This window comes from Heptranchias perlo, chromosome 5 (assembly GCF_035084215.1).
Source record: "Heptranchias perlo isolate sHepPer1 chromosome 5, sHepPer1.hap1, whole genome shotgun sequence".
Taxonomy (NCBI): Eukaryota; Metazoa; Chordata; class Chondrichthyes; order Hexanchiformes; family Hexanchidae; genus Heptranchias; species Heptranchias perlo.
Genome location: NC_090329.1, coordinates 59,794,976 through 59,821,040, shown reverse-complemented (window position 1 = coordinate 59,821,040; position 26,065 = coordinate 59,794,976). Strand labels below are relative to the sequence as shown.

Sequence of the window (26,065 nt, the reverse complement as noted above, 5' to 3'; positions counted from 1 at the left end):
TAGTTGGTGGCAATAGTCACTCCGCTATTTCTTACTCTACTGCTATCTTTCTCTCTCAATCCTTTGTGCACCTTGTTTCTCCTCTCTAATGCTACATCCTGGTGCCCACCCCCCTGCCAAATTAGTTTAAACCCTCCCCCATAGCTCTAGTGAACCTCCCTGCGAGGACATTGGTCCCAGCTCTGTTGAGGAGCAACCCGTCCGTCTTGAACAGGTCCCTCCTGCCCCAGAACTGGTCCCAATGCCCCACGAATCTGAAGTACTCCCTCCTGCACCATGTATCTAGCCAGGCATTAACCTGCCTTATCTTCCTATTTCTGTACTCACTAGCGCGTGGCACTGGGAGTAATCCAGAGATTACTACCTTTGAGATCCTGCTTTTTAACTTCCTGTAATTTAAGAACAAGTGTTTAGTTTGACATTTGTTTCTTCCTATAGTATTAAATGTAACATAAGCAATGCAGTTATTGGAAAATACAATCACAATATCCGACAATAATTCACATTTAATCCATACTTCAAACAGTTTATGGTAGTCAAAATAACTTGATTTATATAGAAGTTGAAAGGTTCAATAGGAACACCACCTTTTATTGCTCTGTAGGTTTAAGTTTGTTGCTACAAGTCTGAGCTGTTTGATTGTAGAACCAGTTAAGGGGAGGAGCGTCTATTAAAAACAGCCTCCTGGTCATTGGTTAAAGTTGCCATCAACTGACACTGAGGGAATAAATGAATCTGGGACTCTCTCTTCCTGATCTGGGACTTGATCTCACAGCTTTAAGCATAAGCACCACTGTGATTTAATTCTACTCACTTTAATATTAATTTCAAAAAGTTGTAGGGATTATTTTTGATTAAAGTGATCCGATCCACAGTGATGGCTACAATAATGAGCCCGTACTCATGGACAGAGGGTTTGGACTCTCCTGCTGGGGAAGGAAAGTCCAAGGCTGGGCTCACAGCTCACGAATCTCCAGGCAGGAACAAAGCTGAGCCACGAATCCGGAGACCCATGAATGCCTTCATGGTCTGGGCTAAGGACGAGAGGAAAAAACTAGCAATCCAAAACCCTGATCTACACAATGCAGAGCTCAGCAAAATGCTGGGTAAGTATGCACAAAAACTTTTAAAAATATATTGTCAAACCTTAACAGAAGCATATTAGTCAAAGGTGATAAGTATGTAGACTTAACGTTACGTCTAAGGTGGCACTTCAATCTAAGCAGAAAACTGATACAAGGCTTTTTTAAAAAGTATTTGAAGTTATTTGAAAGAAGAATAATTAACCACTTTATTTGCTAATTTCTGGAAATGCATAAATGAACATATTTAGATGATAGAAAATACAAATTACTGTTACGAGTTATCTGGAGCGAAGGTCATCTGTAATTGAAAAGGAAATCTTAAAATTACATCACACCTGAAATATTTTTTCATTACACAAAGTTTTATTTAATACTGCTGCTTTCTAAATCTTATTGTTCTAAGTAAGCAGTTTGTGATTGGTGAGCTGTAATTATTTTGATTTTTAAAGTTTACATTTTGTTAAATAAACTACATGTAAAGCAGTATTTTTCACTGTACATGATTTTATAAGTGAATAAAAAAGTGGTTAATATTTTAAAGGATCTTTATTCTTTCCACAACCAAAATCTGACCCTTTAATTAAGTGTGTACATTATCTAGTCTGTTAGACTTTGTTAATTTCCAGACCATGTAATAGAGTAGCAAAATTTACTGGAAGAGTTTCTTGTAAAATTACACTTGTTACCAAAGCTTCTATTTCGTACAAGGATTTAATTAGAACTGTTAATGTGAATTTCTAAAATTCTGCTATTATTACATTTGCTTCCACTTTGGAAAAACCTTATTGACACATTATGGCACATAAATAGTTTTAAAGTAAAGTGAACATAATATTTCTTGTCTCGCACAAATGAATAGTCCGTCTGTCAACCATATTCAGCCTGTTGGGGATTGAATTTAGTTTCATCTTAGTCCCAAGTACTGCAGGTATACAGATGCTGAAGCGATTCAATTGAATACTTTACACTCTGAATTGCCCTACCTACTGCGTTGAAACTGAAAAACTGTGTCTTACAGATTTTTTTTCAACTAGCAATTGCTAAGGTGGTAGTTGAGGCATATGCCATAGCTTTATAGTAGGTTTGCACAATTTTGCTGTTGGTTTGTCCTAACCTCCTTATTGTGCCTTCAAATAGAACCAAATTCATCTCATGTTGTGTTAAAGGAAAAAATAACTTGAGCATTTTAATGTAGCTAAAATTAAATAAGTACAACACTACTCTCCTCTAAGAGATTAACCTCATGGGCAGGGAAACTCTTAAACTGAAACAGGATTGGTCTGGAGGTGATCAGCTCTTTAAAAATTTAGGGAAGCTCTTGATTAAAAGAAAATTATGCCTTCAATTTTTACTAATCCCGAATTTGTTTAAAAATAATTTTAACCTTCTACCTTTGTTTTAAGATTTCCTGTTTGTGCCTGGGTTTGATTTGAAGAGGATCAAAATGTTGGTTTATACAGGCTTTCCCACATAACAATGCTATATCTCAAATGAAGGTGAAAGTACATTTTAATAGAATAATGTGAGGCATAGTTTCTCTTGAGCACCAAAGGTGTTTCTGCATAGATAACTTTCCAGTCTATCAAATACTGGTTAACTCGGTGTGAAATGTGATCACAATTTTGTTTTCAATCACGCTTTAGACTCTTGTGTTATTGATTGGAGTGAACAAGAAGGCCCACTAGATGGCACCGAAACACTTCCCTTCTTCAAGGACCAGTATTTGACATATTCCTTGAAAAGGAAAATATATTGAGGGGCCAGGATTGGGTGGGATGTTTGAAGCTTATCTAAGGAGTTACACCAATATAGTCCAGGGAAAAAAAGAAAACAAATGAACTTAAGTGAAACAACTGAAAACAAAAATGAATGAGAAAGGATAAATGACCATTTCTAATTTACAACTTGGACTTGACTTCTACAAATATGACCAGTTTGCATTGATGATGTTAAATTGGGGCACTGGGTGCAGAAGACGGTCTCATCTAATAACAATGAGGCAAGGACCTACAAAATGAGGTAACAGCATCTACACGTGGACAGAACTGGCAGATTAAATTCAATACAGATAAATGTAAGGTACCGCACATTGGAAGAAAAAATGGGTGGCATAAATACTCTCTCCGAATCGCGTCAAACTGACTAAGGGTGAAATTGAAAGAAATCTGGGACTTGACACTTAACAGCCTAGATTTTCCGATTGGTATTATTTTAACACCGGAGTTGACCCACTTATCTTAAACAGGTTAACGGCAGCACAAAAATAATGGCGATCGGAAAATCTAGGCTAACGAGTCCAGCCCCTGTGAAACAGCAATCAACAAAGCAAATAGAAAGTATTGCCAAATTAGTAGAGTATAAGTTTGAGGATGTCATGCTGAAACCATAGATGACTGTGGTCTGCACCCCTGAATACTGTTTTGAGTTTTGGTTACCAAGAGACAAAGGAAACATTCAAGGCATTGGAGAGGTGTAGAGAACAGTTATAAGGATAATCCCAGGTGTCAAGGGCATTAAGTTATGAGGAAAGAGTGGAGAAGCCTGGGCCTCGAAAGGAAGCAAAGAGACTTCACAGAAGTATAGAAGATATTAAATAGTATAGAAAAGGTAAATCTAAAGCACTAGCTCAAGCTAAACTGTGGCAAGGGGGAATACATTCAAATTGATGAAAGACAAATATGGGACTGATGCCAAGCATCAACACCTGCAGTAGATTTCCAGGTAAGGTAGTGGAGGCAAAAACCTTGGAATTACTTAAGAAACAATTGGATGCTATAAAGGGTGGACTATAGGTTGTTCTAGATAGATGAGCCAAGATGGGCTTCATTGTCTGTATTTATCTTATGATCTTCTGAATTAATAAATGTTATAATTAGTGGTGGAGTAGAATTTGCCCAAGTTAAAATCTATATTATAGACTGGATAACCAACTATTCTAATTTGAAAAGTACAAATGCGCAACAACTCCAAACAATTAACAGACATTAGTGTTTTGATAAAATCTAAGCAATGGTTAACATTATATTTGCTTCTTTTATGAACATATATATATATATGACCAAATATAATCCTTCAGAAGATGACTTAAGTTACTTCTTCCTTGATATTACATTGGAAAAATATCAGAGTAAGCAAGAGGGCAGGCCCTTAGAAATCTAAAATATTCTTGCCATGACTCGTTTATGCATAAAAGAATTACCAGGGCTAAATTGTAAACAATTTTATAACACCAAGTTATAGTCCAGCAATTTTATTTTAAATTCACAAGCTTTCGGAGGCTACCTCCTTCCTCAGGTGAACGATGTGGAAAAGGTAGTGGAGATAGTTTCCACATCGTTCACCTGAGGAAGGAGGAAGCCTCCGAAAGCTTGTGAATTTAAAATAAAATTGCTGGACTATAACTTGGTGTTGTAAAATTGTTTACAATTGTCAACCCCAGTCCATCACCGGCATCTCCACATCAGGGCTAAATGGCCTACTTAAGATTTCTATATGGCCATAGAAAGGAACTGTGTCCCTTCCTGAAAATGGATAGAATAAAATATGAGGAGTCAGGGCAAAATTCTGAATACTTTACAAGTTATAGATCAGCCTCCCTCGTCAATGTAGATTACGGATGTTGACCCAAATATTAACCAAACTGACCTTTTAGGTACTTTCTAAGCATTTTGGATTGACAGTAACTCCAGTTCTTGCAACCTGGGTTCCCTAGCAGCTGCCATATGTCTATTTCAGATACTACAGTAACTTGATCCAGTAGTTACTGTAGTATCTGATTCATCAACTAAATTTCTACTATTTATAGTGAGCAATCAAAGGCAGTAATAACTAATGTTCAGGCTTCTCACTGCATAGAAAATATGACCAGTATGGCCCCTATCACTTCTGTTGTCGCCTTTTGTGTAGGAGCCACTTGCTGAAACAATATGTGTTTACAAAGATATCAAAGGATTTGCTGGAAACCCATATAAGCACAGGATGTTCCTATGTGTAAATTATTTTTAGTTCTGGCCAACCCCTCCTTACCACTGTTCTTGAACCTGATGGAGTCATTAACTACAATCTTATGCCACCTAATTTACCATTCAAAATATATGCAGATACTCCTAAATTAAACTGCAAGTGTTCCTCAGTTGACATGGGAGGGAAATTATATTAAACTCTGTCTTGCAATCCAACTTTCCTTAAAATACTATCTTAATGAAATGGTGTTCCATACCGCAAAATGGTCGAATAATTTATCACAATCGGCACTTAACCTGTGGGACATGATAGATTTCTGAAAATTGTAAAACCCAGGATTGATTGCATTCTAAATGTACCCCAGTGAACACCTCATTTTATACTTCAATAAATCAGTATTAATGTTTTTTAAAAATTATTTGGGTGTGCAGGAAAAATACATATTGACTTGAAAACCATGATGCTACTTTGCAAGCAAGAGAGTTTAGCCCTTCTAAATTTCTATTTCACTGTTGCGTTCAGGCAAGTAATATACTGGTTATAGCGGAGGGTTGCTCCTCCTTTTCCTGTTTGAATGCAGACAGTGAACCAGTCTTTCCAATATATCTACAACTGCTAACAACAAAAGCACTTCCAGTGACTTTCAGGGAGCATTCACCATTAGAAGACAGACATTCCACAACACTAAAAAGGTTATGAAGGATAATCTAGTTGAAAGCTTGCTGTGGGTTAACGCTCTGTTTAAAAAAAAAATGTAGTTTTAAAAGAATGCAAAATCAAATGGATTCACAGGGTAAGAATGTAATGTTTTGATCAACTTAAAGAGGGAATTTAAATTTCATATATTGTTAAAGCACAGAAAGGGCCATTCAGCCCATCAAGTCTGTACCAGCGTATTTCTACACGAGCCACCTAGTCTAATTCCACTCGCTCCCCATATTCTTTAATATTTTTCTTTTTCAAGCAGCTATCTAATTAGCTTTTAAAATAATTTATGAACTCAATATCAACAATTGTTTGTGGCAGAGAAATCCACTTTCTAACTACCCTCTGTGTAAAGGCATTTTTATTCTAACTCCCTTTTATTTTTTCTCATCTTAAATTTCTGCCTTTTATTACTGTCTCACCAACGAGTGGAAACACTCTATTGTTATTTACTTTATCATAACCCTTCATAATCTTGAAGACCTCTGTCAGGTCACCCCTTAACTTTCTTAGCTCTAATAAAAAAAGCCCCAAAATTCTCAAGTCTCTCTTCATAACCTGAATCTATTCTGTACATTTTCCACTACTTTTAGATCTTTGCTATTACTTCACCAATTATGGCCTAACTAAAGTCTTGTAAAAATTCTTTGCTGCCCTATTTTTGTGTCCTGTGCCACCAGATAAAAAACCGAGGATTTAATTTGCCATTTTTATAGCATTGTCTACTTGTGCTGCCCCCTTTACTGATCTATGTAGCTGCGCACCAAGGTCCTTCTGCTTATCTACTCCATTTAAAATAATGCCACTTGTGTATTTCCTTTCCCTAGTCTTACTTTCAAAATGTATTACTTCACAATTTCCTGCATTGAACTGGACCTGCCACCTGTCTGCCCTTCCTGATAGCCCATCTATGTAATCCTGAAGCCTTTCTCAATCTTCTTCATATAAGAACATAAGAGCATACGAAATAGGAGCAGGAGTAGGCCATCTGGCCCCTCGAGCCTGCTCCGCCATTCAACAAGATCATGGCTGATCTTCTACCTCAACACCATTTTCCTGCATCATCCCCATATCCCTTGATGCCTTTAATATTTAGAAATCTATCGCTCTCTGTTTTGAATGTACTCAATGACTGAGCCTCCACAGCCCTTTGGGGTAGAGAATTCCAAAGATTCACCACCCTCTGAGTGAAGAAATTTCTCCTCATCTCAGTCCTAAATGGCCTACCCCTTATTCTGAGACTGTGACCCCTGGTTCTAGACTCCCCAGCCAGGGAAAACATCCTCCTTGCATCAACCCTGTCGAGCCCTGTAAGAATTTTGTATGTTTCAATGAGATCACCTCTCATTCTTCTAAACTTTAGAGAATACAGGCCTAGTCTACTCAATCTCTTCTCATATGGCAATCCTGCCATCCCAGGAATCAGTCTGGTGAACCTTCGTTGCACCCCCTCTATGGCAAGTATATTCTTTCTTAGGTAAGGAGACCAAAACTGCACACAATACTCCAGGTGCGGTTGCACCAAGACCCTGTATAATTGCAGTAAGGCAAAATCACTGTACTCAAATCCACAATTTGTCATACCCCTGAATTTGATGTCATTGGCAAAATGCGATATGGTTCTCTCAATTCCTAAGTTAGATCCTTTATTTATTTCCATATTTATATATATATTTCCATTCCAAGAAACATCCTTTTACCCTTACCCTTTCATTTCTGCCCTCCAACCATCTCTTCATCCATGTGGCCACAACTGGTAATTTAAAACAATCTACAAATTAACTACCTAAAGAATGCTGCATGTAATTGAGAAATTCTAAACATAAGAAATAGGAGCAGGAGTAGACCACATGGCCCCTCGAGCCTGCTCCGCCATTCAGTCAGATCTGGGATGATCTTCGACCTCAACTCCACTTTCCCACTCGATCTCCATATCTCTTGATTCCCTTAGAGTCCAAAAATCTATTAATCTCAGTCTTGAATCTACTCAACGACCCAGGAATCACTCTAGTGAACCTTCGTTGCAAGCCTCCAAAGTAAGTATATCCTTCCTTAGGTAAGGGGACCAAAACTGTACACAGTACTCCAGGTGTGGTCTCACCAAAGCCATGTACAATTGCAGCAAGGTTTCCTTACTCTTGTACTCCAACCCCCTTGCAATAAAGGCCAACATACCATTTGCCTTCCTAATTGCTTGCTGTACCAGAATGTTAACTTTCTGTGTTGCTTGTACGAGGACACCCAAATCCCTCTAAATACCAACATTTAATAGTTTCTCAGCATTTAAAACATATTCTCTTTTTCTATTCCTCCTCCCAAAGTGAATAACCTCACATTTCCCCACATTATACTCCATCTGCCACCTTGCCTACTCACTTAACCTGTCTATATCCTTTTGCAGCCTCTTTGCGTCCTCCTCACATCTTACTTTCCCACCAGCTTTGTATCGTCAGCAAACGTGGATACATTACACTCAGTCCCTTCATCTAAGTGATTCATATAGTTTGTAAATAGCTGGGGCCCAAGCACTGATCCTTGTGGCACCCCACTAGTTACAGCCTGCCAACCTGAAAATGACCCATTTATTCCTACTCTCTGTTTTCTGTCCATTAACCAATCCTCTATCCATGCTAATATATTACCTCCAATCCCGTGCCCCCTGCATTATATTTCTCAATTTAAAGTAAGTGTATACAAAAGCAATTTTGTTTCTAGATTACATCAACATTTTGTGTCCAGTGGTTCCTATAATGTGAAAAATTTGAGACTAATAGCACAGAAGTGAGAGAAGGATCAATTATTGAGCAGCAAGAGTCAAAAAAAAATTGATACAGTTAAAAATCATTGACACTGAACCCTAAGGACTCTGATCAGTTGGTCAATCAAAAAAAATATTCAAGATGTAGGCAAAGATTTACGATGCTATCTATATAATAATGCATCACCTGTGTATTATACAGCTACTCAGTTAATGCACCTCTGAGCAAACGTTCATCAACTATTTGAGAGGATTTATTCTAATTTCTTTTGAGAGAAAGCTTCTGAAAAATTCTGGAAAGCTAAAGATAGAGCAAACATGTCCGCTTTATAAAGTTGATGAAATATACTTCATTTAGGCAGTAGAAAAAAAATGCTTCCAATGATAGACAGCAGATTAATATTTCAATAGTCAATAGAATGTGAATAATTTTCTTAGGTTCATAATGTCCAGAAACAAAAATCATACAGGGCTGGACTTTGCACTGAGGGGGGAACACACGGCGCTAGCCGTTCATTAGATTTGCACTTACCCATAGACTTTCCATGAGCTTTTGCAAGGCAAGTTCCTTTAAATTAGAGAGCCAAACAGCGAGGCGCCCTCTACAGGGCATCTGGGACATGTGTGAACAGGGCAAGCAGCTGTGTATCTCCTTAACCAGTCAGATTGAAGTATCGTTAATGAGCAGTGCAGAGACTGAACCAGGAAGTGTAAGTTAGAATAGTGAATTCAATGTTAAATCAGGTACAGTAAGCAAAATAAAGAGAGGGAAAGAAAGATTGGATTACGAGACAAAGTTAATGGAGACAGAAAGAAAAAGTAAGATTTTTTTAATACGTTTTTTTTTAAAGTATCCAACAATAATTAAAAACTGAAGGAATGAGACTCCACACTTGTAAAAGTTAATTTTCAGTGTCAGAGAGGTTGTTTGGCAGTAAATAAGACTTACCACGCTGTTAAAATGGTACCTAGACTTGAAATGACTTGACTTAACTTTTGTTGGCGAGCTTTGTCTGTATCTGCGATGTCAGTACAGGAACTTCTCGCCATTTTGAATGGGGAGCGAGCCGGCGAGATGCTTTCTTCGCACAGCTTTCGGAGGAGCAGGGCATCTGATACAGCAACTTCCGTATTTCTGTATTTAACTGCGCATGTGCAGTCGCAGAAGTTGCTGTCCTATTCGTGCTGATAGGCTCACCGTTATTTTTACAGCAAAATCCGGCCCAGAATGTACTGCAACAGACAACACCGGTCATTCCATGAAATGAAGAAAATTGAATTTAGAACATAATGACAACAAAATTCATATAATAAGTTCAATGCTTCTTGAATATGCTTCATTATTTGGAGTCCTTTGTGAACATGGATTGCTCAATGGGATATTTTTCAAAAAAAAAATTAATTTTGATAAATTTTGCTTTCTTTAAAAGCAAATATTTCTAATCAGCTGAGGTAGTTGATCTCAGCTAGGGTTCACACTCCAAAGACACCTGTTGGAAAGTACATATGTGTGTTCATCAGGTAAGAGCAAGAATGGGTTTGGCTGGAGTGTTGTTCATACTTGAGTAGTCTGCCAACACTCATCATCTAGGATCTTGTATGAGGTTCTTGTGCAAGAGACTAAAAGGGGCCCTGATGCCAAAGCAACCACACCCAACATAGGTTGGTACCTACAGGAGAGGAGGGAAAAAATTGGGGAAGAGGGAGAGGCATGGGAAACAATTATTTCATGTAATCTGCTAGTACATTTTGTACAGACAAGTTTGATGAATAACTGTTCTAAAGGTTCAGTGTGTGAAACCAAAAAACTGCAGTACTGTCAAGGCTTAGTCATTTCTAAAACTTCATTCGCTCAAGATGAAGATTATACATAATTCAATTTTGTTAGTTGTCTGATGCCCAATTCCTTTAGGAAGATTTATTATCTTACCACTGTGTTACAGAGTAATAACCCTTTTATTTAATATTTGAAACATTAAAAATAAAGATTTTAGTCTGCTCACCACATATTTCATTCCTACCACATGGGTAAACAAAAACAAGGAAGTAATACCTCTTTTTTAAACAATATTGATTTTCTTTCGTATTTTTAACACTAAAAGCAGTTAATCTTCCTTACAATGCCATGTGACGAGTTATTGTCATATCAAAGAAAGTATTGATGTTTATTGCTCTTAGTAAAACCATCAGTTTATATTTCACTGCCAAAGCATACTCACTCATAGCATAAAGTTACTTATGGATAATAGAGTGAGTGTAGAAGGAATGGTGTTTGACTATGAATTGTAGATAAATATGTTTTTGCCACTTCTGATTGAAATCATGGGATATATTTTAGGCAAATCATGGAAAGCGCTCACTCCTTCACAGAAGAGGCCTTTTGTGGAAGAAGCTGAAAGATTGCGAGTCCAGCACATGCAGGATCATCCCAATTACAAATACAGGCCTCGGAGGAAAAAACAGATCAAACGTCTCTGCAAACGTGTAGATCCCAGCTTCCTGCTCAACAACTTCCCCCATGATCAGTCTCCTGTCCATGGTGGAAGAATCTGTAGGGGACCACTGGAGGAAGAAGAGGATAAAGGCTATCGACCAGCCTCAAGACTTCCTGCAATCAGCAGATTCAGGGAAACACAGACCACAAACAGCAATTTTGACAACTACGGGCTACCTACCCCTGAGATGTCCCCTCTAGATGTGATTGATGCTGACCACAGTTTCTTTCCACCTCAGTGTACAGAAGATTCTCCTTCTCAGATGAATGGAGTAATGTATCGTTCAGAATACAGTCAAAGCCCTATCCAATGTGGACATCTCAGTCAGATCTCAATCCCACAAAATAGATCTACTATGATGCACCCTGCAGCCAGCCATCCTCCACCACCCCCTTATTATGACCGGATCCAGCATCCAGCCTTCCAGTCCATGAACTCAAGCACATCAGTCCAGCTTTCTCCCCCTCATGACCACCATCATCTAGATAACCTAGAACACATCAGTCAGGCTGAGCTTTTAGGAGAAGTGGACCGCAATGAGTTTGATCAATATTTGAACACCTCCAGTCATCTAAATCAAGCTGGGATGGTAATTAATGCACATTTACCTGACGTCAGTCCATCAGGAGGCACAAGTTCAGAGAGGAGCCTTATATCTGTATTAGCAGATGCTACTGCAGCGTATTACAATAGCTACAGTGGCTCCTAGACCAAACAAATAGACTTGAACTTTTCGGAGTAACAAAAGTATTATTTACAAAGATCTCTGAACATGGACATATTCTCAGGGTGGCAAAATAAACCAGTAATGATTTTCTTAAATGATGAAGAACCAAAATATTTATGTTGGTTTGAAGTAATTTTTTTTGCAACACTTCTAAAATTAAAAAAAAAGCTGCTTGATTCTTGGAATATTTGCTTTCCAAACTTTAGGCTCAAATATTTGTGCTTGTAAAGAGCTTGCAAGATATATTTAAATATCCAGTGATTGCTTCATTTTTTTTCTATTTGATTATTGTAAGCCTTCTCGTTTCAAATGTTTGACTACGTAGCATACTGTTCTATTGGATTGAGAAAACAAAGTGATCTCAACTAACTGATCTGTTACTGAATGAACCACTAATTATTATGTTTTCAATTTAATAAATATTTTACGGAGTTTTAATTGCAGTTTCTTTTTAATTTGCTGAACATTCAGAAGTATCCATTATGGCTTTTAAAATCAAATGAAAAATATTGCCATATTTGGTCAGATTTCATTTTTAATGACAACTATCATTCTGCTACATACTGATACTCTAGAAATGACATCTGATCATTGTGAAGAATGTGGTCAATTAGACAATGGCCCATGATTCAGCTCAACAATACACTAAATGCTGCACAATGAAAGCTTGCATTAGCACACTACACTGCAGCAAGCAAGCAAGTTCGACAGTTCCCCACATGGCAAATAATTAATTTTATCCAGGTGATTGAGTGGCCAGGATCTTCCACAAAAGAAGAGAGAAAGAAAGGGAAAGTGACAAATTAAATCATTTAGCACTGCTCCCATTGCTGGATTAAGAAGGCATTATCTTGATCCTAGGAACAGATGATGGAATAGTGTGGGGTGGGGGAGAGAGGATAAACTAACAAAAGAGGAAATCTTATTAATATAGGAATGACATCGTACTTAATTTGTCAAAAGCCCCCATGATCTCGTTTGCTATTAAATATTTGATTTGATTTTCCCCAAACCTTTTCCACAATATACGGTTCTCTAAGCAAAAAACAGAAAATGCTGGAAATACACAGTAGGCCCATCAGAATCTGAAGACAGAAGACCGGTTAACATTTCACATGTAGACCCATCATCAGAACAGGAAGATAACTATCCCTTTTTGAGGGCTGAATAAAATATGGTGGGGTGGGGGTTAGGGAGGAGAGAGAGAACAGTAGAGAGGAAGTAGGCTGAATGAACATTGTTTATACCAGAACACTTGTGCCAGGAGAATGATGTGATGCCATTTCTAAGCTGGTACTGGAACTGTGTAGGAGGCCAAAGAATAAAAGGTCAGAAGGAAATGGGTGATGAAGTTGAAGATTAGAGTCACAAGAAGGTTACAATCGCATTCAAAGACAGAAGGAGAAGTTCCTCAAAATGGTCTCCCCAATGTCGAGGAGACTGCACTTTGAATATACTAGAGTGGTGGAAGTACATATAAATTGTTGTTTCACATGGAAGGAGTGTTTGGGGCCCTGGACAGTGGTGTGGACAGAGATGAATGAACAGATGTAACATCTGATTTTATAGGAAAGTTCCAGGGAAAGGGCAGCTGGAAGTGAGGGTGAAGAAAGAATAAGGATACAGTGGAGGGAACAGTAAGGGAATGGAGGGGAGATCATATTTTAGGTGGTAGAAATGGTGGAAGATGATATGGCAAACCTGAAGGCTAGTAGGATAGAAGGTTGGAACAAGATGCACCCTATCGTCATTGTGGAGAAGAGAGTGAGAAGTGAGATTGAAATGACCACAGGCTCTGTTAACCACAGCCTTGGCTGATGAGAATTGAGGATATTTCAGAGCTGTGGTGCAATAAGTGGAATTATCGAGCAGATATGATGGAGGTGGAGAAACTACGGGAGGGAAGGTTACGGTAGTGAAATCGTTATATTACTGGACTAGTAATCCAGAGAATGTGAGTTTGAATCCCACCATGGCAGTTTGAGAATTTGAATTTAGTTTTTAAAAAAAATCTGGTAATAGAAAAAAAATCTGGTTTGAGTGAAATTGACTACTGAAGTTGTCGGATTGTCATAAAAATCAACAGATTCACTAATGACCTTTAGGGAAGCAAACCTGTTATCTTTACTTGATCTGGCCTATATGTGAGTCTTAACTGCCCTCTGAAGTAGCCTAGCAAGCCGCTAAATTGTATTACACTGCTACATCAGCGCAACTAAGGATGGGCAATAAATGCTGACCTTGCCAGCGATGCCCACATCCCGAGAAGCATGATCCAGGTTGTTGTGGGAGTCAATGGGCCAGTAATCGTGTAATCGATACCTCTGAAAAGTCCATTGCCGGAGATAGAGAGGAAGAAATACCAGTAGGAAAGAGTCAGACACCTCCTGGGATCACTGGGTGTGCACTCAATGCAGCACGTCCAGTTTATGCAAATCAGAGGCTACTAAATTGATGGGCTCTTGCCATGCTTCCTGATGAGCACACTTACAGCACGCAGTGCTGCTGTTGCACTCAGTTGTATTCTCCCCATCAAAATCGGCCCTATGGTTTACCGGAAAATGATAGATATCAAGATATGAAGGCACTATGACAGTAGGAAACTTTACCATCATCTAGTTAAGATAATTTAGATAAAAAGAAAAAAAGCTGCAAATGCTGGAAATCTGAAATACAAATGGAAATGGGCGATGGACCAAGTAAGGTGAGGGGCTGGTGGAAATTGGAAGCACAGTCGATGAAGTTCTCCAGGTCAGAGTGAGAGCAGGAAGCAACACCAACAATGTCATCAATGTACTGGAAGAGTTCCAGTTTGGAACAAAGTGTTCCACATATCATACAAAAAGACAGGCAAAGCAGATACTCATGTTGATACCTTTTATCTGGAGGAAGTGAGTGGAGTTAAAAGAGAAGTTGTTCAGGGTGAGAACAAGTTCAGCCAGGCAAAGGAGGGTGGTGGTGGATGAGGACCGGGACTGTTCAAGAAAGAAGCAGGGGGCCTGGAGACCACCCTGGCGAGGGATGGAGATAATTAAATGCAAAGAACCTGAAATCATTAAAATGGTACAGAGCATGAGAACTGGCATGAATTTATCAGACACAGCACATCTTAGTGCAACTTCTTGGTTTTTGTCCAAACTTCTTGTCCAACAGTTGTGAGAGATACTTTGACTTCATCAGAGTGATTGCTGGGAATGTTGACTCTTACAACGAGACACACCAGACCCGGCCCTGCTGTCCGTCTAGAAGTTGGATGCTGCTTGCTCTTTGCCATGCCGTGCCCTGTTGGAGCTGCTCGCTATTGGTTGGGCTTTTTTTTGTTGGCCTGGAACGGTTATTCTCGTTTGTTGGGGTGATCACAATGATAGCTCCCCCTCCACCCCCACCCCAATACAAAGTTGCTGGTGTTTCCGTGGTGCTGACATTTTTATCCGTGTTGCACACCATTTTAGCTGATAACAATAAGCAGTAACCAAGGAAGTAAAGCACACACAACGATCAAAAAACACCTGTGCGCTCTGCTTTTTGTCTTACCATTTTACCAAAAAATGCTCAAAAAGGTCACAGTAAACATGCTAATGCTGTGCAAATATGATATTAAGATCACATGTCCAATGACGGTGTCTATTACTCATTTTTTATTTATTAATCAAAAATACAATTAGCCACATCTGGACTCCCATGTCGTCCTTACCCAGTCTGGCCTATATGTGACTCCAGTATCATACCAACGTGGTTGACTGTTAACTGCCCTCTGAAGTGCCCTAGCAAGCTACTCAGTTGTCCGGTCAAAGAGAAGGCCCATTACCACCTTCTCAAGGACAACTAGGGTTGGGCAATAAATACCTGCCTTGCTGCCAACACCCACATCTCAAGAATGAATAAAAACAAAGTAGCCACATGTGGCTAGTGGCTAACGTATTGGGAGTAGGGAAAGTGGAATAAACTCAAGTGACTGATATCACGGTAGTAGTTCGTCATGAAAAGATTGAGAAAAAAAAGAGTCCATGGAGAGGGGACCTGGATGGTTGGTAAGGCGGAAGATTGGAGCAGAGGTTAGATTCATGGGGAGGGGTTGGGGGCACCCTCCTAGCCAAAAAAGAAATTACAAAGGATAAGGTGGCAAAAGAAGAACCCGGCATCATGTGGAGCTTAAATACATTGAGGTAAGGATATTGTTCAACACTCATCCCTTCTCCCTTCCTCTCACAATGACTTCAGCTGCTTCAAACCTTAGCTATCTGTCTCCATTTCCCCGACCTACCTTCAATTTAATTTCTCCTCATTTTGAAGTTTTTTTTCTCTGTCTTTCCGCTGTCTTTTTTGCCACATTACTTAATAATTTCATATCCTTTTGCCCTTTTAAGTCCTTCTCATTGCCTCAATGATTCGATCATTATATATTATCATCCATCAATTTCCACCTATTCCCAGCTTTTCTAAAAACTTATTTGCTGTCAATTAAATCCATCAACTGTTTCTGTTACAGGAGTTGACACTTACCTGTCCTCCCCTCCCCCTTGTTTTGTTCAGCCTATGAAATGGATTTGCTTATTTTCCAGCTTCCAGTTCTGACAGACGATCTACTCCCTAAATATTAATCTGTCGTTTCTCTTTCCAGATGCCGATAGATCTACTTTGTGCTTTCAGCATTTTCCATTTTCATTTCCGATTTCCAGCATTTGCAGTTTTTTTTCTTTTTATCTAAACTGTCGTAACTAGGTGATGGTTAAGTTTCCTGCTGTCATAGTGCTTTGATATCTTAATATTAATGCATTTTCCTGTAAATCATAGGGCCGCTTTAGCTGGGAAAAATGCAACTAAGTGCAACAGCAGCATTGCATTCTGGAATTGTGTTTATCAGGAGGCACTGCAAGAGCCCACCAATTTAGTAGCCCCGTGATTTGCATGGACTGGGTGTACTCCATTGACGCAGACCCCGGAATCTCAGGAAATGGCAGTTCTAGTGCAGGCCTTTATCACCTTAAAGGGGCAGTGTTGACTTCACTGCCTGATTCTGGCCCACATTCATTACCTGTGTTTCTTTTTGCTGATTAGACAGTTGCTTTTTTGGATCTAGAATTGTTCAGTTCCAGCTTGTTTTATGGTAAAGGAATTTTTTTTGTTGCTGTGACAATCTTGTGCTTAATTCACCAATGTTTGCATCAACATCAGGTAGAAATAGGGCATTCATCTTTCAGGATGAAAACATTGAAATATTGCTGCAAGAATTGGATCACAGGAGCGAAGCCTTTTTTTCACGCCATGCATGAAAAGTGCCCAAGGTGACAGCTGGAAGGGCATGGAAGCAGGTGGCAGAAGGCATTAATATGAGTGGCACAGTGCATAGTACTTGGATGCAGTGCCAAAAGAAGCTCAAAAGACCTCACCAGAAAGGGTAAGGTAGGCAAGCACATCTCTTATTTGTCTGCAGAGGCATGTTGCAGCACCTTGTCCTTATTAGATTCTTACAACATTCTTTACCTTCTCTTTATAGAACATCATCTAAATTGTGCACCATCCACCATATCCCTCATCACATGTAGGCAAGTAATATTCTTTTGGTGTCCTTCCCAAGACACCTCCTGCATACTCCAAATACCCAACCTCACATTCCTGTTGGTGGTCATCATCACACATTGGGTGGCTGCATTCCTTTTCCTCATAGTAATGTGACTACAGAAAGATTATTCTTTTGGAGGAAAAGGATGCACATAATTGGAGGGAGAGAACTGCAGCTGGAGGTGGCCCTGTGGGAATACTTGATCTTACTTCATTCAAAGAGAGGGCCCTGGGGATTCAAGGACATGATATCCTTCAGGAAGTTTGTGATGATGAAGCAGGGTTTGTATAAAACAGACAGTAGTTGCTCATTGTTCTGACCAGAGATACTGCCATTCAAGCTGAGAACCATTTGCTGCAGTATATCAGCTGCCTGCTCTGGGCAGTTGTGTTTAAAGTCCAGCAGAGTCCTCTCTCCTAACTGTTGCCTCTTTATCTATCCTCAGGTACAGCCCATGAAGATCTAGCGACTCGCTCGCGGGAGCAGACCACAGATACCTCACGTGGCAATGCGTCACTGCGTCCTACACTCAAACTCAGAAACATCACTCCCGGGGTTCTAAAACAATCAGTTTGAGGGCATTTCACCGGGTGATGCACAGAACACAAGTGAGAAGGAGCATGTGGCACTGGAAGAGGTGGGACGGGGATTCCCTTGCCTGAGGGTGCCTTTGTCCACACTGCTGAGGCCAGGGATCCTGATCTCTGAGGCCCAGCATTTAAAAGAAATTGCTTACAGAGCATGAGTATTGTCAGAGTTGTTGGGTAAAGTATCTTCCAGCTTCTGGTACATGACAGATCCAGTGGAGCAGTCCATCTCCCCCATGTGTGGCCAGCAGAAGCCATTATGCCAGTCTTTACATCCCTCTTGAATGCTCAGACTGAAGCCAGGAAGACTTTGGGCAGCAGTGTGACTTCCTTTTTGGCTAGGTTATCAAATCAGCTTGACCGAATGGAGAGAGCTCAGGACTTCAACAATGTCAACGCTGCAATGGCGGCTGCTCCCGCATGGGTCACAAGATATAGTAACATGGGCTCTACGGAACTGCAGAAGTCATAGAGTCATAGAGTTATACAGCACGGATAGAGGCCCTTCGGCCCATCGTGTCCGCGCCGGCCATCAAGCTCTGTCTAATCTAATCCCATATTCCAGCAAAGGATGGCGTTTGTGTCTCTGATAATAGAAACTCTATAACTATTTCCTCCCCCTACCTCCGATGACTTCACTGGATCCTGTAAGCAGGCAGGGCCAAGCTGAAGATATTATCAGTGGAAGTGCCACAACCTGAAGCAAGGCCATCAGGGGGCCTGTCTGAAACAGAATAAGAGTCCCTTCAATCCTAAGAACCTCTTGTAGAAATGCAGCTGCCAGCCACCCCACATGTTCCTGACACAGGGCCTCCACTGAGAAGGAGCATGAGAATAGCTAGGCAAGCATAATCATTTACCAACTAGTTAAAGGAGGAAGCACCATGATGGTAAGCAATAGATTCAGAGCCACTTTGAAAATATTTACGATAAATAACTTTTGCATAGCAATTGATGAGTGTGGAGTGAGATGGTCTGAGGTGGATTTGGTGGGGAGGCAGCAGAAATATGTTTGATGTTTCTGGGAGAGCAGCAGGGGTTTGTGAGTGATGGCTGGTATTTCCATATTATTGGTGAAGATGATGTTTTTGGGGAGGAGATATGCTAGTACTGTGAATGGCTCAGGAGAAAGTTTCTGTGATGAGGGTCTCACAAATTGATCGTAGAGCTGCTGAAGCCCTTAGGGGGTCTTAACTCCTCTGCAGTCTGGTCATCTGCATTGATAGTTGATCTTTGTCATTCTGTTGTCGGTCCTCAAGATAGAATCTTCTGTCAATGACAATGTTGTGAAGGGTACCAGAAGCCACAAGGATGTGGGAGACTTTTGCAGGCTGGAACTGCAGCACATTCCTGACCTGTCCAAACATTAGAAGTGCTGCTTTAGAATGTCAATGGTGTTCTCTACAATAGTCCTTGTGGACTCACAGGCACTGTTATATCTTCTCTCAGAAGGCGTGCTGGGGTAATGCAAAAGAGTGAATAGCCAAGGGAATGGTGGGTATCCCTGATCTCCAAGTAGCCACCCCTTTACACTATTTTCATTTGCAAAAGGGATGGGAGTATAGATGACTGCCTCATACTGAACACATCATGGCAGCTGCTTGGGTGTCTGGCAGTCAGTTGCATTATGCATTGCTGATTCTCAAAAACCAGCTGGACATCAATGAAATAATAACCTTCCTGTTCATATAGGGGGCACTTCTGCTGGAGGAGTCCAATGAGCTACATGGGTACCATCAATGACCCCATGCACTCTAGAAAATCCCACTATAGGGTAGAATCCGAGATCTCTTGCCGGAACATCCCTGATCTCCATAGAAAACTTAGTCTAGTTGTTGGCTCGTGCAAACAAGGCATCTGTCACTTGCTGTCACTCCAGCACCGATGATTAACATATGTTCAATATATCACCTGTGCCAGCCTAGAACGACCCTAGTGCAAAGAAGTTAAATGAATTGGTAACTTTCACTGCTACAGGGAGAGGCGTTCTTGCTGAGTATTGAGGCATAAGATCGTCCGCCAGCAAAGCACCCATACCACCTTTTTGGCAAAGTGAAGCTGTCAAAAGCATTGCTCTTCAATGAGGTCAAAAAATGTTCCGCGTCTCCGATAAATCCTTGGATGTAGGTAATGCCAAGAAGGTGCTCTCTTCCTTATGTGGAGACTAAGCTCCTTGGCATCCAAACAAACTTCCTCCTCCTCCTGCTAATAAGTTAGGTACGACGAGATTCCAAAAGGTACTATGATTGGGAACTGCCTCCCCCACAGGATGGATTCAGGTTTATAAGGTACTTACCTCCAAACAGGAAACAGAAATCTTCAGCACTAAAATTAACAGAATGCCTTCTCAGTACAATTACCATACACTTTCTAACTATTAGGCCTGCAACAGTGGTAGTGGCAGTCAAAAGATGTCCAGCCTTGATGATCATCCTACTGGTCCTTTTCCGGCCTTCCATGTGCTTGCTGCCTGCCCCTCTCCGGTTTTCCTCCGATTACATTTGTTTATTGTTATATTGTGTGCGTCGAGCAAGGAATCTCATTGCTGGAGAATAGTAGACTCTTTCCATATCAGCATCAAGTACTCTGAAGCCAGGAATGACACAGCTGAATGCAAAATAAAGATCCTTCCACTCTAACTCAATTGTGTTTTTTAAGCCCAACCTCAGAAGAGAATCCCACCCCAATCAGTGTGATTTTTTTCATTTCCCACACCAGCCAACCTCTGACTTCTTTGCCAATTGACTACTATTTATGATGAATTATGGGCAGTTTTGTGATTTGAACCTGGGAACTTGGTTGAGATTGGCCAATCTCATTTTATCCTTTCTGTCTGGGCCGGATTCAAACCCGGACCCCAGAGCTGAAAGGTCAGTGGGGTCATTTTTGAGCACGTGTTGCTGGCTGGATCCTTACCCATAGCAGCACATATTTGAAATAATAATGTTTATTTCTCACTTCTCAAATCCTTTAAGATCCTCCTTTAAATCCACCTCCACCCCTCCTTCTTTGGCTCGGCATCCATTTTTGTCTGATCACACCTCTGTGAAGCGTCTTGGGATGTTTTTCTATGTTAAAAGGTGCTTTATAAATGCAAGTTGTTGTTGTTATCAGCCAATTAACATGTATAAATAAAGAAAAATGCAGTTAGTTCAGCTATGGAGAGCTCAAAACAGCAGCATTTGTGTCTCAAGTTCACAGACATTTCATTTAAATGCTAGTTGATTCTGGTTGTATTGGAAAGAAGAAACAATCGTTTTGGAGCTGCAGAGGTAACAACTATCATGACCCATCGCAAAATGTCTCCTTACAATAGCACAGCTGAGATTAGGAATTCATGTTGGGAATTACGAGTGACAGCCCATATCTCGATATTCTGGCCCTGAAATTCTACAGGGTGTGGTCCTGGTGATTATGTCGGGATGGTGCCCAATGGTGCCCTCCAGCATTGACCCTGCCAGAGTTTGTAGGGTCAACAGAAGGGTTATCTAATTTAAATAGGACCAGAAGGCACATCTCCAGTGCCAGCCGCTTCATACAGCCAGAAAATCTGGCACCTGCCCCCCACTGAGGGAGGGACATTGCCCTGACACCACCCCCACCCTCCCAGAGACCCCATAGTGTTCCTCCTCAGCCCCCTGTGCTAGGGGACTAATTGAATAATTATTTTTGAAAAGTCACTTCCTTGACCTGGACTCCCCACTGGGGGAACCCACTTGCACCCATTTGGAGGACAGAATGCCTCATCTCACTCACCATACCAGCCTCCAGCAATATGCAGAGCCCCAACTCAACCAGGGAAATGGGACAGGGAGTCCCCGTCCCAGTTCCACCACTTGGCCACCCCTGACATCACCCTCTAGTAAAGGGCGTATAGAGGTTGCACCTTTTACAAGTTTGACCAGGAAATTCCAGAAATGGTGGATACCCAGTTCAACTGGGTCCTTGCTATTTACTGGTGGGTTCTGCCAAATTCCCACTGGAGTCTGACGGAACCCCCAAGGAAATTCGGGGCCTCCATGTTTGTGCATGGGTACCACAATACACTGCTCCACTGCTCTGTCCTTACCTCCAAGGAAACAAAATATGAAGAAGACATTAAAGCTGAATACATATTAACGCTCAAATACCTGTGATCAAAGATTATGAGATGTCCTCCTTTATGATGTAATTGTATGTATAGTCCTTTCCCTGTTGTAGTTTAATACAAAACTTTTAGAATGTTTGATGAAATGCTGATATTTAAAAATGTACCATTTCTAAAACTGAATTTTTTTAGCAGTTCTACAACTGGATTGTAATTGCTGATGAACCTACTAATAATGAATATAAATTCAGAAAATGATCTCTTGTTGAGTTAGTATAGATTTGTGAAGTAGATACTCTGTTACAATTTAAAGTCAGTTCACAGAACTAGATTGTACTGAAATCTGTTTAACCGATTTTAGAATAAAACGGAATGAGCACAACTAACCGTGGCCGATGTCTGTTTTCCTGAGTTTTGGAATTTGGTTCTGAAGCCGGCGGATGTGGACAGAGCTCTGTTTCCTGCCTGATAACACTGCTTCTACCCTGCATTACATCTCCATCAGGATGTTTGTAGTTATTTTACTACAGTCACCAGACTAAGGAACGGACACTTGTTGATGTCAATCTGGGAAAAAATCTCACTGATTAACATCATCTGGGACCAGTGACCCCAACAGAAGACGTGAGCAGATTTTGTTTCTTAACAAACAAATTTAAGTCCAATTGATGATAAAAGTCCGGTATCGGAAAAAGTCAATAACTATTTATCATGTGGTCCACACAGCTGAAATAGTGACATCATTCTTTCTGCCAACATCAAATTTTTGCTTTTCTCATCAGTGCCATAAAAAATGCACTTAACAACTTTGTGCTGCACTAGGGTAAATTTTATTAGTTTGCATTCCCACAGGAGAGCACATTGGGAATTCAGGCACAAAGGTCAATGTATCCCACAGGATTTTTCTGACCATTAAAATGATCAGGAGTTCACTGATTTAGATGTTGAGACAGTGCAGTTGCTCATTGAATGTCTGAAAGGACCTGTAAACATGCCTGTGTAGAGTTCTCTCCTGGGTGGGGAAAAATTTAAATTGTAGCCAGGCAGTGTAATCAAGGTTAGCTGCAGGACAAGCGGGCCCTTCACACCAGGGAGGCGCCATTGCAAACTGTGGATTTGAAACACTGTTTGGATTTTTCAGTAGGCAACCAAATTTTATAAGCAGTTTCTTTCACCATCTGCCCTGACACTTGTGACTGCACTTCCATGAGATGGGCAGAGCGACATCTGCACCTGGAATTCCTGCAGGGGTTCTCTGGCAGGAGGTTGGCCATTTTCGCTGTTTCTCCTGCTGAGGTTACCATCGGAAACCGGGAGAATCCTATGGAAATTCAGGGGCCTGCAGTCTAATCTGATCTGAACTGGGCAAATTTTGGGAATAATAGTAACTAGTTGAGAATTATGGATCAAATAAAATTCAGAAATGATTTTGAAGCTCATCAATCTCTCCATGCTTGAAAGGTTTAGTTGCATCAGACAATGTTACAATATCCATCAAAAAAAACATAATATGCCCTATTCAAACGTAGAAACATACTAGATATGCTCAAATGAGCAAATTCGATATGCAGGATAGTGAATAAAGATATAAGTAAGCAAACCATTGATAGCAGTGATGCTACATATAAGTTCAGACTAATAGGGCAGAAGGCCAGCAGTGTGAACCAGTGTCCTGGTTGCTTTTGAATACCAGATGTTGCAAAAACGACTCACAGACGGGGGGGGGGGGGGGGGGGGGGGGGGCTAAATTGGGCCACCTAGAGCCAGTTGTGTAGGCGCTACGCGGACTCCTAAACCCCAAAAATGGCGCCCGAGAAGCATGTGCACACTTCTGGCGTGATGTGCGCAGGATGCCATCTTGGTAAAGGCGTTTGTGCACCTGACGAATGCCGGCAGCATGTAAAGGAGGGAGATTATGACGTTAATCAGTGTGCAACGCTGATTTGAAGCAGCTTCTTGAAGACAGTACATTGGCTGAACTCCCCGCTTCAGCCAATGTACTGTCCTCAAGAAGCTCGACACCAGCCAGGACAAAGCAGCCTGCTTGATTGGCACCCCATCCACCACCCTAAACATTCACTCCCTTCACCACCGGCGCACTGTGGCTGCAGTGTGTACCATCCACAGGATGCGCTGCAGCAACTCGCCAAGGCTTCTTCAACAGCAGCTCCCAAACCCGCGACCTCTACCACCTAGAAGGACAAGAGCAGCAGGCACATGGGAACAACACCACCTGCACGTTCCCCTCCAAGTCACACATCATCCCGACTTGGAAATATATCGCCGTTCCTTCATCGTCGCTGGGTCAAAATCCTGGAACTCCCTTCCTAACAGCACTGTGGGAGAACCTTCACCACACTGACTGCAGCGGTTCAAGAAGGCCGTTCACCACCACCTTCTTAAGGGCAATTAGGGATGGGCAATAAATGCTGGCCTCGCCAGTGACACCCACATCCCATGAACGAATAAAAAAAAGAAGGAAAATGGAGGAGGAAGGAGGAGGATCAGGATCAGGAGGAGGAGAAGGAGGATCAGGATCAGGATCAGGAGGAGGAGGATCAGAATCAGGAGGATCAGGATCAGCAGGAGGCCATATCCAACGAGGGCCTTCAGGGAACAATTCTCTTACCTCGACATCAGCGACGACCAGTGCATCCGACGTCTTTGGTTCACAAAAGAGGTTGTGACTGAGATCTGTCAACTGCTGCAGCCACAACTGCAGCCTCAGAGCAGGGCAAGGACAGCATTGCCTGTGGCTGTCAAGGTAATTGTGGCGCTTAATTTTTACGGCTCTGGCTCCTTTCAGGCTGCTGCAGGTGATATAAGCAACATCTCGCTGTTTGCAGTGCACTGCTGTGTAAGGGTGGTCACTGAGGCTCTGTACACACTCAGAAACAGATTTATCATGTTCCCTCTGGACAGGGACAAGCAGCAGGAGCAAGCACGAGGGTTTACTCGCATTGCAGGCTCCCCTATGGTGCAGGGTGCTATTGACTGCACACATATTGCCATGGGTGCTCCACATCTGAACTCGGCCACTCCCTTAACGTGCAGCTGGTGTATGACCACACACAGCTCATCACGCAGGTCAATGCCCACTACCCTGGCAGCAGTCATGATTCCTTCATTCTACAGCAGTCCAACGTACCAACTATATTTCAACCAGCACGGCAAGTCAAGGCTGATTACTGGGAGACAAGGGCTACCCCCTCATGAAATGATTCATGACTCCAGTCAGGAACCCACGCACATGTACACAGCAGGCGTACAACAAGAGCCATGCTGCCACAAGGAACACCATCGAGCACAACATAGGCATCCTCAAACAACGCTTCCGCTGCCTGGACTGCTCTGATGAGCCCTAGAGTACTCAACTGAGCAGGTGTCAAGATTTGTCGTTGTACGCTGCATGTTGCACAACATTGCCATTATGAAGGAGCAGCTCTTGCCACCGCTTATCTGACGAGAACCTGAAGAACAGGCAGAGGAAAAGGAGGAGGAGGAGGAAGAGACAGTGGAGGAAGTGGAGGAGAAGGAGGAGGAAGTGCAGCGGAAGTGGAGGAAGAGGCAGGGAGGCTACAAGGTAGACAGGCCCTGTCTGCCAAGGCTCTGTGTGATCAGATTATTAATGAGCGATACCAGTAACCTCAACAACACCTCTCCATTCACCAACAGTCCCACAGTCCTTACCTTTCCTCTCCCACATGACCATCAAATCATCCTCCTTATGATTACACATTGCTTCCTCCCTCAGTCCATCGCAGAAATGAAAACCAACACCAAATGCAAATTCAAATCCAAATTTATAAATTAACACATCATAATTCAAACAAACTGATATCATTCACCCTTGTGCATTCCCTCAGTGCCTGTCGTTCGTGTGCCTTTATCTTTTCTAGTGCTCCTATGAGGTGCATCCCCAGTGGCTGGAGCATGGGTGGTGGAAGGCTGCTGATCTTCATTTGAGGAGAGTGCAGATGGCCTTGGAGGATGACCTCGAGCAGCTCTAGGCTGCTGCAGGAGGGTCCGGCTTCAGGCTGCACCATCTCAGCCTGGGCTGCAGCAGTCTGGACTGGCTGGCTGACAGGCAGCAGC

At 41.5% G+C, this 26,065-nt stretch overlaps 1 protein-coding gene across 1 annotated transcript; it reads left to right on the top strand.

The window, feature by feature from the left end:
- Positions 1-730: 730 nt before the first annotated feature.
- On the top strand, positions 731-12,171 carry LOC137321787 (transcription factor Sox-7-like). Its single transcript, XM_067984458.1, has 2 exons — positions 731-1,106; positions 10,850-12,171. Exons 1-2 carry the CDS (start codon positions 878-880, stop codon positions 11,713-11,715), a joined length of 1,095 nt encoding a protein of 364 aa, XP_067840559.1. The 5' UTR covers positions 731-877; the 3' UTR covers positions 11,716-12,171.
- Positions 12,172-26,065: the final 13,894 nt, after the last annotated feature.

What these genes read in the sequence shown, in the direction of transcription:
- LOC137321787 (XM_067984458.1), top strand. Translation starts at nt 878, where the DNA reads ATGGCTACAATAATGAGCCCGTACTCATGGACAGAGGGTTTGGACTCT. An exon ending in AGAGCTCAGCAAAATGCTGG is followed by an intron (nt 1,107 to 10,849) that starts GTAAGTATGCAC and finishes GATATATTTTAG; the next exon opens with GCAAATCATGGAAAGCGCTC.